At 42.6% G+C, this 14,140-nt stretch overlaps 1 protein-coding gene across 3 annotated transcripts in view; it reads right to left on the bottom strand.

The window, feature by feature from the left end:
• The window catches only part of stxbp5b (syntaxin binding protein 5b (tomosyn)), a 37,087-nt gene extending 23,380 nt beyond the window's left edge, over positions 1 to 13,707 (bottom strand). For all 3 annotated transcript variants that reach the window (XM_028565595.1, XM_028565596.1, XM_028565597.1), the window contains exons 1-5: positions 13,202 to 13,707; positions 11,567 to 11,664; positions 5,481 to 5,562; positions 4,264 to 4,364; positions 2,413 to 2,547 (exon numbers count right to left, since the gene is read on the bottom strand). In XM_028565595.1, coding sequence (XP_028421396.1) covers positions 2,413 to 2,547; positions 4,264 to 4,364; positions 5,481 to 5,562; positions 11,567 to 11,664; positions 13,202 to 13,345 — 560 coding nt within the window. In that variant the 5' untranslated portion in view covers positions 13,346 to 13,707. The remainder of the gene's footprint in view (positions 1 to 2,412; positions 2,548 to 4,263; positions 4,365 to 5,480; positions 5,563 to 11,566; positions 11,665 to 13,201) is intronic.
• Between the last annotated feature and the right edge of the window lie 433 nt (positions 13,708 to 14,140).

The following is a 14,140-nucleotide window of genomic DNA, read 5'->3' as shown; positions in this document are numbered from 1 at the left end:
GAAAAAATGCACATGCGCAACACTCTACCTGCTCCCGAAAAGGAACACCTATTAAACGTGTGCACGAGAGTGCACGGTTTACAAATTGCTGTCGGCATGGCTCATACAAGCCTACTTTCCAAAAGAAGATTTGCACTTTTTCACAAATTGAGATGTTTACCGTGTGTGTGTGTGGTGCGTGACTTGTGCCACGGCTAGCATCGCTAATCATAGCTTACATCAACTTTTACTAGCAGTGATTTTAAATGGATTTCTCCAAATAGCATGCCAAACTTTACCTGTCGAGTAGAAACTTTGCAACTGAGGCATCAGTGGGAAGCCCAACCTGTGCTTTTAGCGCACGCCAGCGTGTGAAATATTCTCCCAAAAACACTCTAGTCTTGTTTCTTTCTTCAGAGGTCTTTCTCTTCTTGTCTTACAATTCGTAGACACTTTTTCTCTTGCGACCCTCAGACATTTTGAAAAAACACGGTGAGAACGGCGAGCCTCAATGAATGGCTGAAACCGTAGCTCAAGCTCACCACACATATACACCTGAAAGCTAGGGACGTGCACGTACGACGGCCTTACGTATACATATCACCAGAATGATTGACAACTAGGAGGACCAATAGTCTTGATGATCCACCCGGAAAAAGAAAATCCTCCACTATACCTTTAATTAAAGTAAAATATATCTGATAAATGGTGTCTGAAATGTACGGTCTAGCTTTTAGAGGGAGAGAAAGATATGAAGGCAATTAGGAAGACATGCAAAAGTAAAAAAAAAAAAAAGAAGAACAAAAGCCAGATCTTTGGTTGTGCACAAAGAAACAGAGCAAGGATATGAGATGAAAATGTGCATCAGTGCACAGGAGAGAGAGACATGACATATGAGAGACAAATAGAGGGAGAGAGAGAGAGAGAGAGAGAGAGAGAGAGAGAGAGAGAGAGAGAGAGAGAGCAGGGTCACATGAGGGTCTATGAGAGATTATAGTGTGTGGAGACAGCATCACCGTGGCAACCGAGCAAGGGGCACTGAGGAAGCGTAGGCCTGGCCTAAAGAAAGTGTTGCTGCCTCTGAATGTGGTCTGGCTCCAGTGGCTAATGATCTCATTGCTGCTGATGAGTCGATACAGTCAGAGATGTAGCAGTGAATAAAAGGAAGGGACGGACTGCAATATGAACTCCAGACTGTAATCACATGATACACCATCAATATAAAAGGACTGCTTGAATATATAATGAGCACAAAATATGTATGCGGTATGTTTCACTGTCTTGAAAAAAACTATTTAAATGTAATATCTCCCACATAGATTTTAACTGACTGAAGGGGTAGGTAGGAAACAATAATGAGTTTAAGTGGGCTCACTTTCCATCACAATACTAAATATGATCATTAAGAACACAGGCTGTTTCTGGCCACTGCAGGACACCTAGAATGACAATCCACAAGTTTGCAGGGATGACGAACTACGAATAAAAGTGCGTTGAAAAGACATTTCGATGAGAGATCGGACAACTTCTTCTACGAGGAAATGACTGGATATTATGTATTATTATATTCACACCACAGCCAAGGGCTCTTTTCTTTAATCATTCTCACAGTTGCGCACGCACACACATTTGTGGCACTATCTTTGTGGGGACCCGTCATTGACATAATGCATTCCCTAGCCCCTTACCCTGACCTTAACCCTCACAACTAAATGCCTAACCTTAACCATTACCCTAACCTAATTCTATCACTAATCCTACAACAAGTCTTAACACTCAAACAGCCCTTTAAACTTGTGGGGTCCAGCATTTTGGCCCCACAAAGCTGTTGGGACCCCACAAGTATACTGGACTCCTGGTTTTTGGACCCCACGAATATAGTTAAACAAGGCCACACACACACACACACACAAACACACACAAGTTCATGCACAGAATCGGGCACTTTATTACTATTATAACCAAGACATTTAAAAGTTACTACTCAGTGTGTTTTGTGAACCCTGCAGGGAATGCAGTTCAACATTTATCGATGCACAGGATGTGATGTAACATTCTTGTGATCCTTAAAGTGGGTGTTTACACGGGGGAGTGGGTGACACAGGGTAAGTCAATGGGGTTATTAAGTGGGCACTTGATGTTCCTTCTTCTTCAACAGATGTTCTGGTAAATCAGTCAGCAAACACCTCCAGAAGTCTCAACGGCAAGTTCTGGCATGGCAAATTAACCACCTCCATACCGCCCTCACACTGATCAGGGCTGCAGTATTCTAAGCTTACAGGACACGCTGTATCTGCGAGCACATTTCTTTGCAATTCAGAGTTTCCTGGTTGAGTGTCAACTCACACAATTGCACAAGGAAGATACGCAAATGGTCAGAGAGTAAAGGAGAAGAAATAAAAAAAAAAAGACAGTTGTGCAAAACAGACTCACAGTTCGATGGCTTTGTTCCACATGATGACGTAGCCTGAGAGAGTGAAGGACTCCACGTTGACAATGTGGATGTTTCCTCTTTCTGTGCCGATGTAAAGCCACTTGCTCTGGAAGGGCAGGTGGCAGTATGTGATTCTGCAAGAGGAGAACAGGATCCATCACAACCAGGCTTTTCATTATCTCATGACTCGATCCCGACAAAGAGTCACCGTTGTCCCTAATCACGCTGCTCCTACTGGAAGGAGTAGCGAGTGGCTAAGATTTAATTACAAAGGCCTTGCTCTGTGACACACTAATGAAGCCAGACTAAATATAGATCAATGGGGAGATACAGCGGAGTAAACACTGCCGTCTTTTCTCAAGTGGTAGGAAGAAACATTGAGTCTTACACCACATTTACAGAGTTAAATGGACCGGGCGGTTGTTAACTGTTCAGTGTGCTTGAATGTTTATCTGCGCGCGCGCGAGCGCACACACACACACACACACACACACACACACACACACACACACACACACACACACACACACACACACACACACACACACACACACACACACACACACACACACACACACACACACACACACACACACACACACACACACACACACACACACACACACACACACACACACACACACACACACACACGACCTCCCAGGGCATATTTCATGCGATTTCTTTTTACTAAAAACTTGAATGACAAATGTTTTCTTGCCTTGTCTTTCTATATTATAAAAATTTATTAACCTAAAGTTTTCAGAAATGAAAGCATCATGAACAGCTGCCTGCTGTTCCTGGAAACAGGGCTGATGAGAGCAGAATCTGCAGGCCAACAGCAAAAACAGTGAGCTAAAAAAGCTCTGAGGAACTGAGGAGGCAACTGAAGAGTTGGGTAATAATTCCCTGTGGGTTCCTCCTTACACTTTGCGCCCAGTCATTTGATTCATTGTCAATAAAAAAAACATATAGATTGAGGCTACTTTGAAGTTTGAAATTTTAAACTTTAAAAAGGTCCAGTGTGTAACGTGTTTAGTTGTTCATTATCAAAATCTGTGTTACCCATTCACAAACTTGTCCTTTTTCATGAATATTTACCTCCACCATCAATTCCAAGTATTCCTTTTGGCTTGGAATTTTACTGGGGTAGATGCTCCATATTCATGCGCCATCTTGAAATACGTTAGCCGGTAAGGGACATACAGGACATACTGCTCCGCCTTTCACGTTTTCGCTGTCACATGATAAACTCACAGGTGCTGCTAATGCTGCTAATGGGTATCGTAGCTTCCCGGCCCCGGCAAGTTTGAAGAAGGAAAACATTGAGGACCACACATATTCAAAATCCAAATTTCAGGAACAAGAGTCTTCTTCTTCGCCCAGAAAAAGAAAAAGGATATTGAAAAGAGCAAGTGACCGGCTTTTTGAAGCGTGAAGGCTACCGTAGCTGTAATACGTACTTTGAACTGCGTGGTGCGAGAGAGTCGATTGCTATATATGATCTCAACGCTAGATTGGAGAAATTCCTACACATTGGACCTTTAATAAGAAAACGGCGAACAAATAATGGTCAACGGATGGATTAGAGTAGAAAAACTTTCACAGCCACAGATAAAATTCCCCAGAAATGTCACGAGTATTTTTACCTTGACCTCATGAACTGCAAGACGACACGGACGTGTTATTTTATTTTTTCGAAGACTGATGGCAACAACACTGCTAATTATACACAGAGAAGCATGTGGCCAGCTGTGAGGACTGTTTCCAAATTGTGCTCACACTTTACAGAGTGACAGATGCAGCATCACTGCAAACAGAGAAGCAGAAAGAAGGAGGAGTTACTGTACCTCTCCCTGTTGAACTTGAGAGAATGTAGGATCGCAGGGATTTTTTGCCTCAGGTTCCACAGGTGGATGCTGTCATCAGCTAAGGCACTCACTAGCGCCCCCTGTGGGGAGGGTCAGAAACAGGTGGGTGCTGGCTGTTTAATATGGTTTTATCATAAGTACACAATTATCAGGGCATTATGTAGACCAGCAATACTGGTTAATCAGAGTGTTGGCTTAAAGCACAGTTCACACAACTATAGCAGTGGTGGAACGTAACTAAATATGTTCACTCCAGTACTGTACTTAAGTACAAATTTGAGGTACTTGTACACACAAAACACATGTAGTTTATAAAATATATTTAATTATAAATTAAACTATCCACCAATATAACAGCCTACAAGTCCTGCTGAAATGATTCACAGAATAAACACCTAGTTGATTGACAGAACTGTTTGGATCATTTCCAATTTCTAAAATGTGAGGATTTTTCTACATTGAGTACTTTTAATTTTAATACTTTAAGTACATTTTCCTGATGATACTTATATACTTTTACTTAAGTACCATTTTCAATGCAGGACTTGTAACAAGAGACTGTTTTACAGAGTGGTGTTAGTACTTTTACATAAGTAAAGGATCTAAAAACTTCTTCCACTACTGCCTACTAGTCTACATTTCATTTTATGAGATTGTTCAGGGGCTGCTGGAGGTTCCGCTGGATGTCCCTCATTTTTCACCTTCTGCTTTCTTTGTGTTGGAATTGTAAACTCCGGTGGATTTATGAGCACTATGGTAACCTTTTCTCAGATCTCTGCAGGGTAAATCCAGACAGCTAGCTAGACTACCTGTCCAATCTTTTCTGTTGCACAACTAAAACAAGTTTTAAACGTACAAGTTTCACCAAAACAAGTTCCTTCCCGAGACTATTTTGCAGAGGCACCGTGGCTCCATCCGGCGCCTGGCGCCACCCAAGACAATTGTGATTGGTTTTAAAGAAATGCCAATAAAACAGAGCATGTTTTTCTCCCGTCCCGGAATGCTGTGTGGACTAGCCAGACCCTCCTCCGCAGCGCTGTGGAGGAAGGTCTGGCAATGCCAGACTAATGGCCTACAAACATGGAATAAGCACCAGTGCCTGTGACAGATACAGGAGACAGTGGACAGACCTGTAGTGAATGGGTGAGGAGAAGGTGGAGAGAAAACCAAACAAGGAACAGGTAATGACAACAAACCTCGTTGATCAGGAACTGGAGCTGGATGACTGCCGCACCGCTCTCATGCTGACAGTAGCACTCCACACCCGCACGGCCAAAGCTAAATGTCAGCTCAGTCAAGGAAAACTGGACAAAAAGACCCAGTCAAACAGAATGTAGATTATATGATACAGTAACGTTGAACAATGTGTTGGAATAAGTACTTTCTTAAATCATTTCCAGCCTTCAGTAAGTGTTTTTTTTTTTATAACAAAAGTATACAAAATGTTTCCCAAGCTCTTTGTTTTTTTTTTTTAAACTAACTATAATTTGGCTTTTTTATTCATCATTTGCATGCCTAAACAGGCACTGGCAAGAACATGAAGCATAACAAGCAATTGAGTCACAAATAAAATCAGTGGGCCCCGTCTGCCTTAATTTCTTCACATGAGTCAGCCAGTATGACGGCAGCATGATAAACTTAACCCTCACCTCTCTCTATCAGACTGTTTAGTTCAGGTCAGAGAATTGCTGCCTGCTAAATCTGGGTCTTCAAAAACAGCCGGGCCACCCATCAGGCAACAGACAATATCAGGCCTAAATATGAACTGTGTGTGAATTAAAAGTGGAACTGAAATGATTGCATGTATGGCAAAAGGGAGAATGTGGCCACAGTGGAGCAGCACCAGGTAGGCACTAGGACTGTACTGCATCCCACAAACACTTCCAAATGCTATGCGCTGCAGTGTTCTGCTACACCCTGCTATACCCTGTAACGCCCTGCAGTGCCCTGCTACACCCCGCAATGCCCTGCTATACCCTGTAACACCCTGCTATGCCCTGCAGTGCCCTGCTACTCCCTGCTATACCCTGTATCGTCCTGCTATGCCCTGCAGTGCCCTGTAACACCCTGCTATGCCCTGCAGTGCCCTGCTACGCCCTGCTATGCCCTGCAGTGCCCTGCTATACCCTGCAGTGCCCTACAGTGCCCTGCTATACCCTGTAACGTCCTGCTATGCCCTACAGTGCCCTGCTACGCCCTGCAGTGCCCTGCTACGCCCTGCTATGCCCTGCTATGCCCCGCAGTGCCCTGCTATGCCCCGCAGTGCCCTGCTATGCCCTGTAACGTCCTGCTATGCCCTGCAGTGCCCTGCTACGTCCTGCTATGCCCTGCAGTGCCCTGCTATACCCTGTAACACACTGCAGTGCCCTGCTATGCCCTGCAGTGCCCTGCTATACCCTGTAACACACTGCAGTGCCCTGCTACGTCCTGCTATACCCTGTAACGCACTGCAGTGCCCTGCTAGGCCATGAACTACTACAACTACTATGTCTAGTCATAGTTCCATTATCTTTATTGTGACTATTATCGCCACTGTTCACCACAATGTTAATATTGTTGTTGCTAAACTATCTGAGGCAATGAGTAAAGCAACAGAATGGATGAACAAGTCGTGCCTTACGTTGAATACGGAGAAGACGGTAACAATGTATTTCTCAAATAAAAAAATTCAAAGTCCACTCCCACATATTTATGTGGATAGTTATATGATCCAAAATGTGGAAGAAGTTAAATACCTGGGAGTGATCTTGGATCCTGTACTAGATTTTAAAAAACATGTTAAAAGGGTTTGTCGTGTTTTGAAATTTAATATTGCTAACTTCAGGCACATTAGAAGCTCTTTGTCATTGGAAGTAGCAAAATCTTATTTTAATGCAATGATTTTATCGCATATATTGTATTGTATTGTCCAAACAAACTGTTTTAAATCCTCTTAGATCTTTACATAATCAAGCTTTGAAAATCCTAGACAAAAAACCTAGACGGCACCACCACTGTAGTATACTGGAGAAGTACAGTATTTTGAGCTTTGATAATTTGATCAGGTATTCTAATATCCGTTTGGTTCACAAAATTCTTAATGATGCCGCTCCTCCCCCTTTAAAAACATATGTACAGCTACGCTCTAAATTTACAAACAGAGCCTTGAGGTCTGTATCCAGGGGTGATTGCAATGTTCCCAAAAGAAAATCAGTTTTTTCTCAATCAGCCTTTTCCTATAAAGCAGTCAAAGAATGGAATGGGCTTCCTAACAATTTAAAGAATATCTCAAATTTTAAAAGCTTCTCGCGGGCAGTTAAATACTTCCTTTTAGAACATCAGACCTGCTCTCACTAACGCTTTTTATTCCATTGTTGTGTATATTTGTGTATTGCACCTTCGGTGTAAATAGTCTATTTATATCCATATATGTCTTAACTGTCTTGTTGTATAAACATGTTATGTTTATTGTTTTTGTCATGAACTCAACTCTGTTATGTCATAATTGTGGAGGACTACAGATGGAAAGTAGCATAATGCTAAATCTGGTGCAGCCATCTTTTTAATGTAACTGCACATTGTCCTGTTAAATAAACTAAACTAAAACTAAAAACACCCCCAACCAGCAACGTCAGACCCCGCCTACCAAGAGCCTGGGTCTGTCTGAGATTTCTCCCTAAAAGGAAGTTTTCCTCACCATCCGAGGTTTCTCCCTAAAAGGAAGTTTTCCTCACCATCCGAGGTTTCTCCCTAAACGGAAGTTTTCCTCACCATCCGAGGTTTCTCCCTAAAAGGAAGTTTTCCTCACCATCCGAGTTTTCTCCGTAAAAGGAAGTTTTCCTCACCATCCGAGGTTTCTCCCTAAAAGGAAGTTTTCCTCACCATCCGAGGTTTCTCCCTAAAAGGAAGTTTTCCTCACCATCCGAGGTTTCTCCCTAAAAGGAAGTTTTCCTCACCATCCGAGGTTTCTCCCTAAAAGGAAGTTTTCCTCACCATCCGAGGTTTCTCCCTAAAAGGAAGTTTTCCTCACCACCCGAGGTTTCTCCCTAAAAGGAAATTTTCCTCACCACCCGAGGTTTCTCCCTAAAAGGAAGTTTTTCGCCACTGTCGCACTAAATGCTTGCTCTTGGGGGAATTACTGGAATTGTTGGGTCTTTGTAAATTATAGAGTGTGGTCTAGACCTACTCTATCTGTAAAGTGGCTTGAGATAACTCTTGTTATGATTTGATACTATAAATAAAATTTAACTGAATTGAAATCGATCATGCCGGAGAAAAGCTCCAAACACGGACAGTTGTGTGCACTACCTGAGTCTGTTTTGAGCTGACACAGCATAATGCCTGAAGAAGATTAAGCAAACTGTGATCAAACAATCCCTCAGCGCCTTGAACAAACTAAGGTGGGGTTACAGGAGACGGTTTCAGGACAGGCTCAACAGTGGGGCATCACTTGTGCAGAAGGATGGAGGCAAACAGACTTTTAGACTTTGAGCGGGCACCAGTCGAAGGCTGTTGCCAACTAAACTCATATTCAACCTGTGACCTTTCTGTCCAGTTTTAGCTCCTGGCCCCCGACGTTCTGTACATTTGTCAGAATTATTAATGGATAGCATGTCTCTACAGGTCCACAATGGAGGAGGAAGAGTCATTAAGTCGGTTTCATAGCCTCTGGTCATGCATAAATGAGAACAGAGCAGTAGTCTAAAGAGCACAAATGTTAATATGGAACACTGTGTTTTCATATATCTAACATTACGTAGAATCACTTCAACAGCCTTGTAACTGGTAACTCAAGGTGCTGTTACTGTTTATTTTTCTGTGTGCATTAACTTATCAATATATGGACATGTACAGATGTCTGAATGGATTCTGATGCAATGTAGCTTAATGGTGCAACTTTCTAGACTAGCAGGAAATTAAGATTGTATCACTGTGGTGAGCAAGTAGAGCATTCTGTTGGTTTCCTTCCACGCTAAATGATCAAAACTATTATACTACTGCTATGATCATGTATGTAAGCCACAGGTAAAAACTACATGGTATGTCAACTGAGAATGTTTTAGACTATACAACCCTTTTCCCTTCTTTGCTTTATTTTATCAGCAGAACATATGCTTCTAGGATTGTGTGAACACAGGAAGCTGAGTCACACCAGTCAACTGTGACTTAGTATGATATCTATGGGAGGGAAACCAAATGTTCAGATAATTGCTCCTGTCATGTTTTGGTCATGCGATGATTCAACTGATTTGCAGTTTTATGTGAAAGCATTCCTTTAGAGATGAAACTGATAAATAACTTGGGTTTTGGGCCATTGGTTGGACGTAACAGGTTATATCAACAGACCAATTTGGGGAAATTGTAAAATAGTTTTTTCTAATATTTTAGATCAAACGATTTATAGAAAATAATCTGCAGATTAGTCAAAACCGCTTTACATTCCATGTGTCACATGCAATATTTATTATGAATTTGTACTACTATTTACTGTCTTTTGAGTTCTTTATATTTGAGAAAATTACTGCATTGCACTTTTTACTTACTTTTATCATACCGGTAGCACGACTTCAACACCCCAACCCTCTTGAAACCTCTTGGGTAAACCAACGTGGTTCACCACAGCATTTCAGCATCAGACAGTTTTCATGCCTATTCACCTGATAATGATCAAGACAGGAAGTTATCTTAATCGTGCGAGCTGAGGAATGAAGAAAGACAAACTGTTCTTTGCAGCCTTAAAGCCTTCTTAAAGTCTAGGTTACGGCATTGTAGAAATCAAAAGAAGAGGAAGCTACAGGCTAGTGGGCTGATCGTTTTCAGTATTTCTGCAATGGAAGCTGACCTACACAAGCTTCTGACTTCTCGCATGACAAGTCAACCGCAAGAGTACTTTGAACAAAAACACAATGTTGTGAAATATTTCATCCATTTTGCACAAACTAGAACTTTTCCCTGTGCATAAGTTCAACAAATTTACTGCCTCCATTGCCACGTGGGTCAAATTCTATTTTGAATTGCCGTTTTACTTTGGCTCCAACAACAAACGCAGAGCTGCTCTGTTTTGTAGTGGTCAAAATGTAAAAGCACGTATATTAGAAGGAGCAGGGGACGGTCTACAGTAACACACTGATTAAAACACTGTGGTACAGACAGATCTTGTAAAAACAGACATTTATTGCTTGTATACACGTCATTGAGCTTATGTCTACTGAGCTGTGGCAGTGTTTCCAAACTACGGGGGCAATGAGGTGGATCGATACAGCCTGTCTTTTGATAAATGGACCTATTGCCTGAATGACAGTAATCCCATCAGCTCCACCTTGCACATTAGGACAACATGGAAGCAGTGTGTGCTCCCTGGGAGTTACCCTGTAAACACAATGCTCTCTTAATCTGGAGAGTGGATAAAGACGCGGACGGAGCCACTACGAATGAAAATCTCAATAAAGCAGATGGGCCTCACACGCAAGATATCAGCACAAAAAGGAAACCTGAATATACAGGAATACTGTAGGCCAACCCTGAAGGCAAGTTGTAAACAGCATAACCTGGACATGACCAGAATATCACATTGCAGTGTTTAATAGTCTGGAATCCAGGGTCGGTTTTGTTGCTGTGACTCATGGAAGTTGCTTTGTTAGCTGTAAAAACAAATTTATATCCTTGAATACAAACACAAACACAAAACTGACTCCCAGCTTCCCGAGGGGGCCACATAGCACTGTAGAAGCTTCATTGTGTGTGTGTGTGTGTGTGTGCGCGCGCGCGCGTGTGCGTGTGTGTGTGTGTAAGTCCAGTGGTGTTTACAGCACATATGAAGTGACATCCTGGCACAGACTGGGCAGCACAGTTGATGAGGTTGGCTCCTCGGCATATGGCAGAGGAGCTGTTCATGCTACTGCAGAGATGCCACTAATGAGCCTGGGTGCTCCAGGAGAAGGAGGCTGCTGTTGCTGGCTGCACAGAAACACATCCTAGCTAGTGTCTACCTCTGAGCTCTGCACTTAGCTTGGTGCGCCTTGGATTTTTATTTTTGTTTTGTTGGATGGCAGGAGGCAAAGACAGGTCACTTAATCTATAAATTCCCCAGACTTTGTGAAATGCTGAACAGTGACTTGGTCATATGACATTTGCAAAAAGGATGTCAGGAAGTTACACATGGGTCTGGTCTGGTGTGTGTTGTAATGTTTGTGCGAGTGTGTGTGTGTGCACAAGGGAGTGGAGGATGTTGAAAATTCACTGGAATCATCCAAGCTTTACTTTCCTTGTGTGGCTCTCGGAAGGAAAAACAAAAGAAGGATACAGCCTCAAAGCTCCACTCTGAGTCCCGACGGCCAAGATTTTCTGGACGGGGTCAAAAGCCATTGAGGATGGTTGATATGGGAAGCCATGGCGCACAGTCTGCAGGAAAGAGCAGAATTTATATAAGACCTAGAGTCAGCTAATCAATCATCTGCTACACAGTCAAACTGGCTTTACTTGAGAAAAAAACAAAAAAACATTACCATAATCTCCTAGAAAAGTAATCCATTTAATGTGGAAAATTAGTCTTATTCATCCAAATAAATGAGATAAAGCATAAACATTAGTGCAAATTGGGACTGGAATATGTTTCTGATATCAGCCTGATATGTGTGCAGGCTCAGTCCTGTAAAACAGCAGTAATAAATTCATTTTATCCATCCTAAGGCTCACATTTTCAGCCTTGGGGTGCACTTCACTGCCAGGATCTTGCAGTCCACCAGCCACCAAAAATGTTATCCTCATCAGGCATCTATAACTCAATTGTTTCGCGTTACAAACCTTCCCCAGTCGTTCATACTCTGTGCAGCTTGCAGCAGTATTACGTAACAGGTAATACCTTGGCCCTGTAACCTAGGGACCTGACCCGGGCTGCTCCCAGCCGGGGCAGGAGCAGGTGGGCTGGCTCTCCAATATGTGCAACACAATCCACGCAGGCAAAGCCTTTCCAGGACAGATCTAACGGGCTAGATTATTAAACCGTGCGTGATTAAAAATGAGTTTGGGAAAAATCATGTGTGTTGGCCAGTGAGGCTAGGATTTAAAAGGATAGGGCGGTTCACTTTTCTTTTCTTTAGTCTGCTTTAAAACATGTTTACAGAAAGAGTTGGTTGCTGTAATCAGTCCTCCTGTCTACACTGGCCCTCAAGAGCTGTTAGTGATAAGGGGGACAAATTGACAGTCCTTTGCAGTGTAAATGCATGCAAAAGTTATAGCTGAACTAAAAGACAAATCGAGTAGGTATCCACCAAAGTCTTTTTAGTACCAAGCCCCTCTTCCCTCAGCAAGTCACCATTGTCAAAGAAAACACAAATAGGAAATGTTATACTAAAAGGACTGTAGCACTGAAAGATATCCACTTAATTTGTCAAACTCAGATTGAACTCCAATTTATTTTGACACAATGTGGATTTTGTCCTCCTTATGAAGGGTTCTTCTTCGCGCCAGTGGGGACGGGAGGCAGCCAGCTGTCAATGTGCATGCGAGTGTTGTATTAAGATATACTTGAAAGAAATGTGAACTTATTGTTTAATGGTCTTTCCCTTCTTAGTCAAACTGCCGAGAGCTGATTAGGTTAGCTAGCTAGGTAACTTACATTAAAGAGGAGAAACGGTGACTTGAGGCGACGATTCAGTGCAACGCAAACAGCCACGGTGCTATGACAGACAGCCTGCATACTGTACAACCATGGGCACAGCCAAGCACGGCAGTCAATAACAAGATAAATTCCCTATTAATGTGTCCAGTTATAACTTGTACTTGTATAACTATATAGACTACATTTCTGGTTTTAAGTGCGTACGCTCGTGTCATTTTCATTCCAATGAACAGTGCTGATAAGAGTCACGCCGCTGTCATCTGACAGTCAGTGTGCAGAAACAGTCCGTTAATGTACGCTGCTATTAACGTAACCCACCTTGCAAAGCTGGAAATGCTCCGACTGGAGAGTCTCCTGGATAACATCGTTTTCCCTGGGAGTACCCGGCTGGGCAGGCGCGGAGGAGGAAGAAGAAGCCGCCGTCAAGCCGTCTAGCACCTTTCTAATGTTAAACTTCTTCATTTTACTCCGGTACAGACTCGACGGTTGAGAAAACAGATTAAGCGAGCTACCATAAATTGGATAGAGAGGGGGGATAGCTGCTAGCTAGTTAGCCGAAATAACGCACAGTTAATATATTTCTGTAGCTATACATCTCACATGTTACGGAGGGTGTTGCCAGCGCACTCTCCAAAAGCACCCGAGTTACGAACATTGATTTAGCGAGTCCTTTCCGATATCAGTGTTAATCCGCCATTAAATGTTGCCAGCTTTGACGTTATTCGATCGGGATCAGTCGTTTCCGTGAGCTGTTTCCCCGGTCTGGGCTCAGCGGGTAGCAAACAGCAAACTGGCTACGGAAACGCAGTGAACTGCAGCGGGGATTGAGTCTGCGCTCTGCTGTCACCCGGATGCTGGGTCCGGTGTTACAGTGGACTCTGTGACCTCGATGGGATTTTGTTTAGCAAAACAAACGTTTTAACCAGAAATGTGTTGTGTATTTTGATTGCTTTTAACATAAGTGATGACTTCACAGGCCGTGTATTTTAATATCTTTTAGAAATCGTTACCTCGTTACCCAACATATGAGCTGCCGTACAGGTAGGCTTCTTTTAATTGAGGTAGCCTAGATATCAATCTGGCTATTTATTAAAATGGACTGTCAAATGTGCTAAGAAATAATGTTCATTCTGTCGAATGTAAAAAACAAACAAACGTGGCTGTCGAAATGGAAATAAAATGAGTGCCTCTATTTTTCTTTTAGCACCTTTACAGTTGTAGTTGTGTATTTTAATGGATAACTCCTTTTACCCACCT

Source organism: Perca flavescens, chromosome 20 (assembly GCF_004354835.1).
Source record: "Perca flavescens isolate YP-PL-M2 chromosome 20, PFLA_1.0, whole genome shotgun sequence".
Lineage (NCBI taxonomy): Eukaryota > Metazoa > Chordata > Actinopteri > Perciformes > Percidae > Perca > Perca flavescens.
Note: the sequence above shows the minus strand (reverse complement) of the source record. Positions and strands in the feature narration are given on the sequence as shown.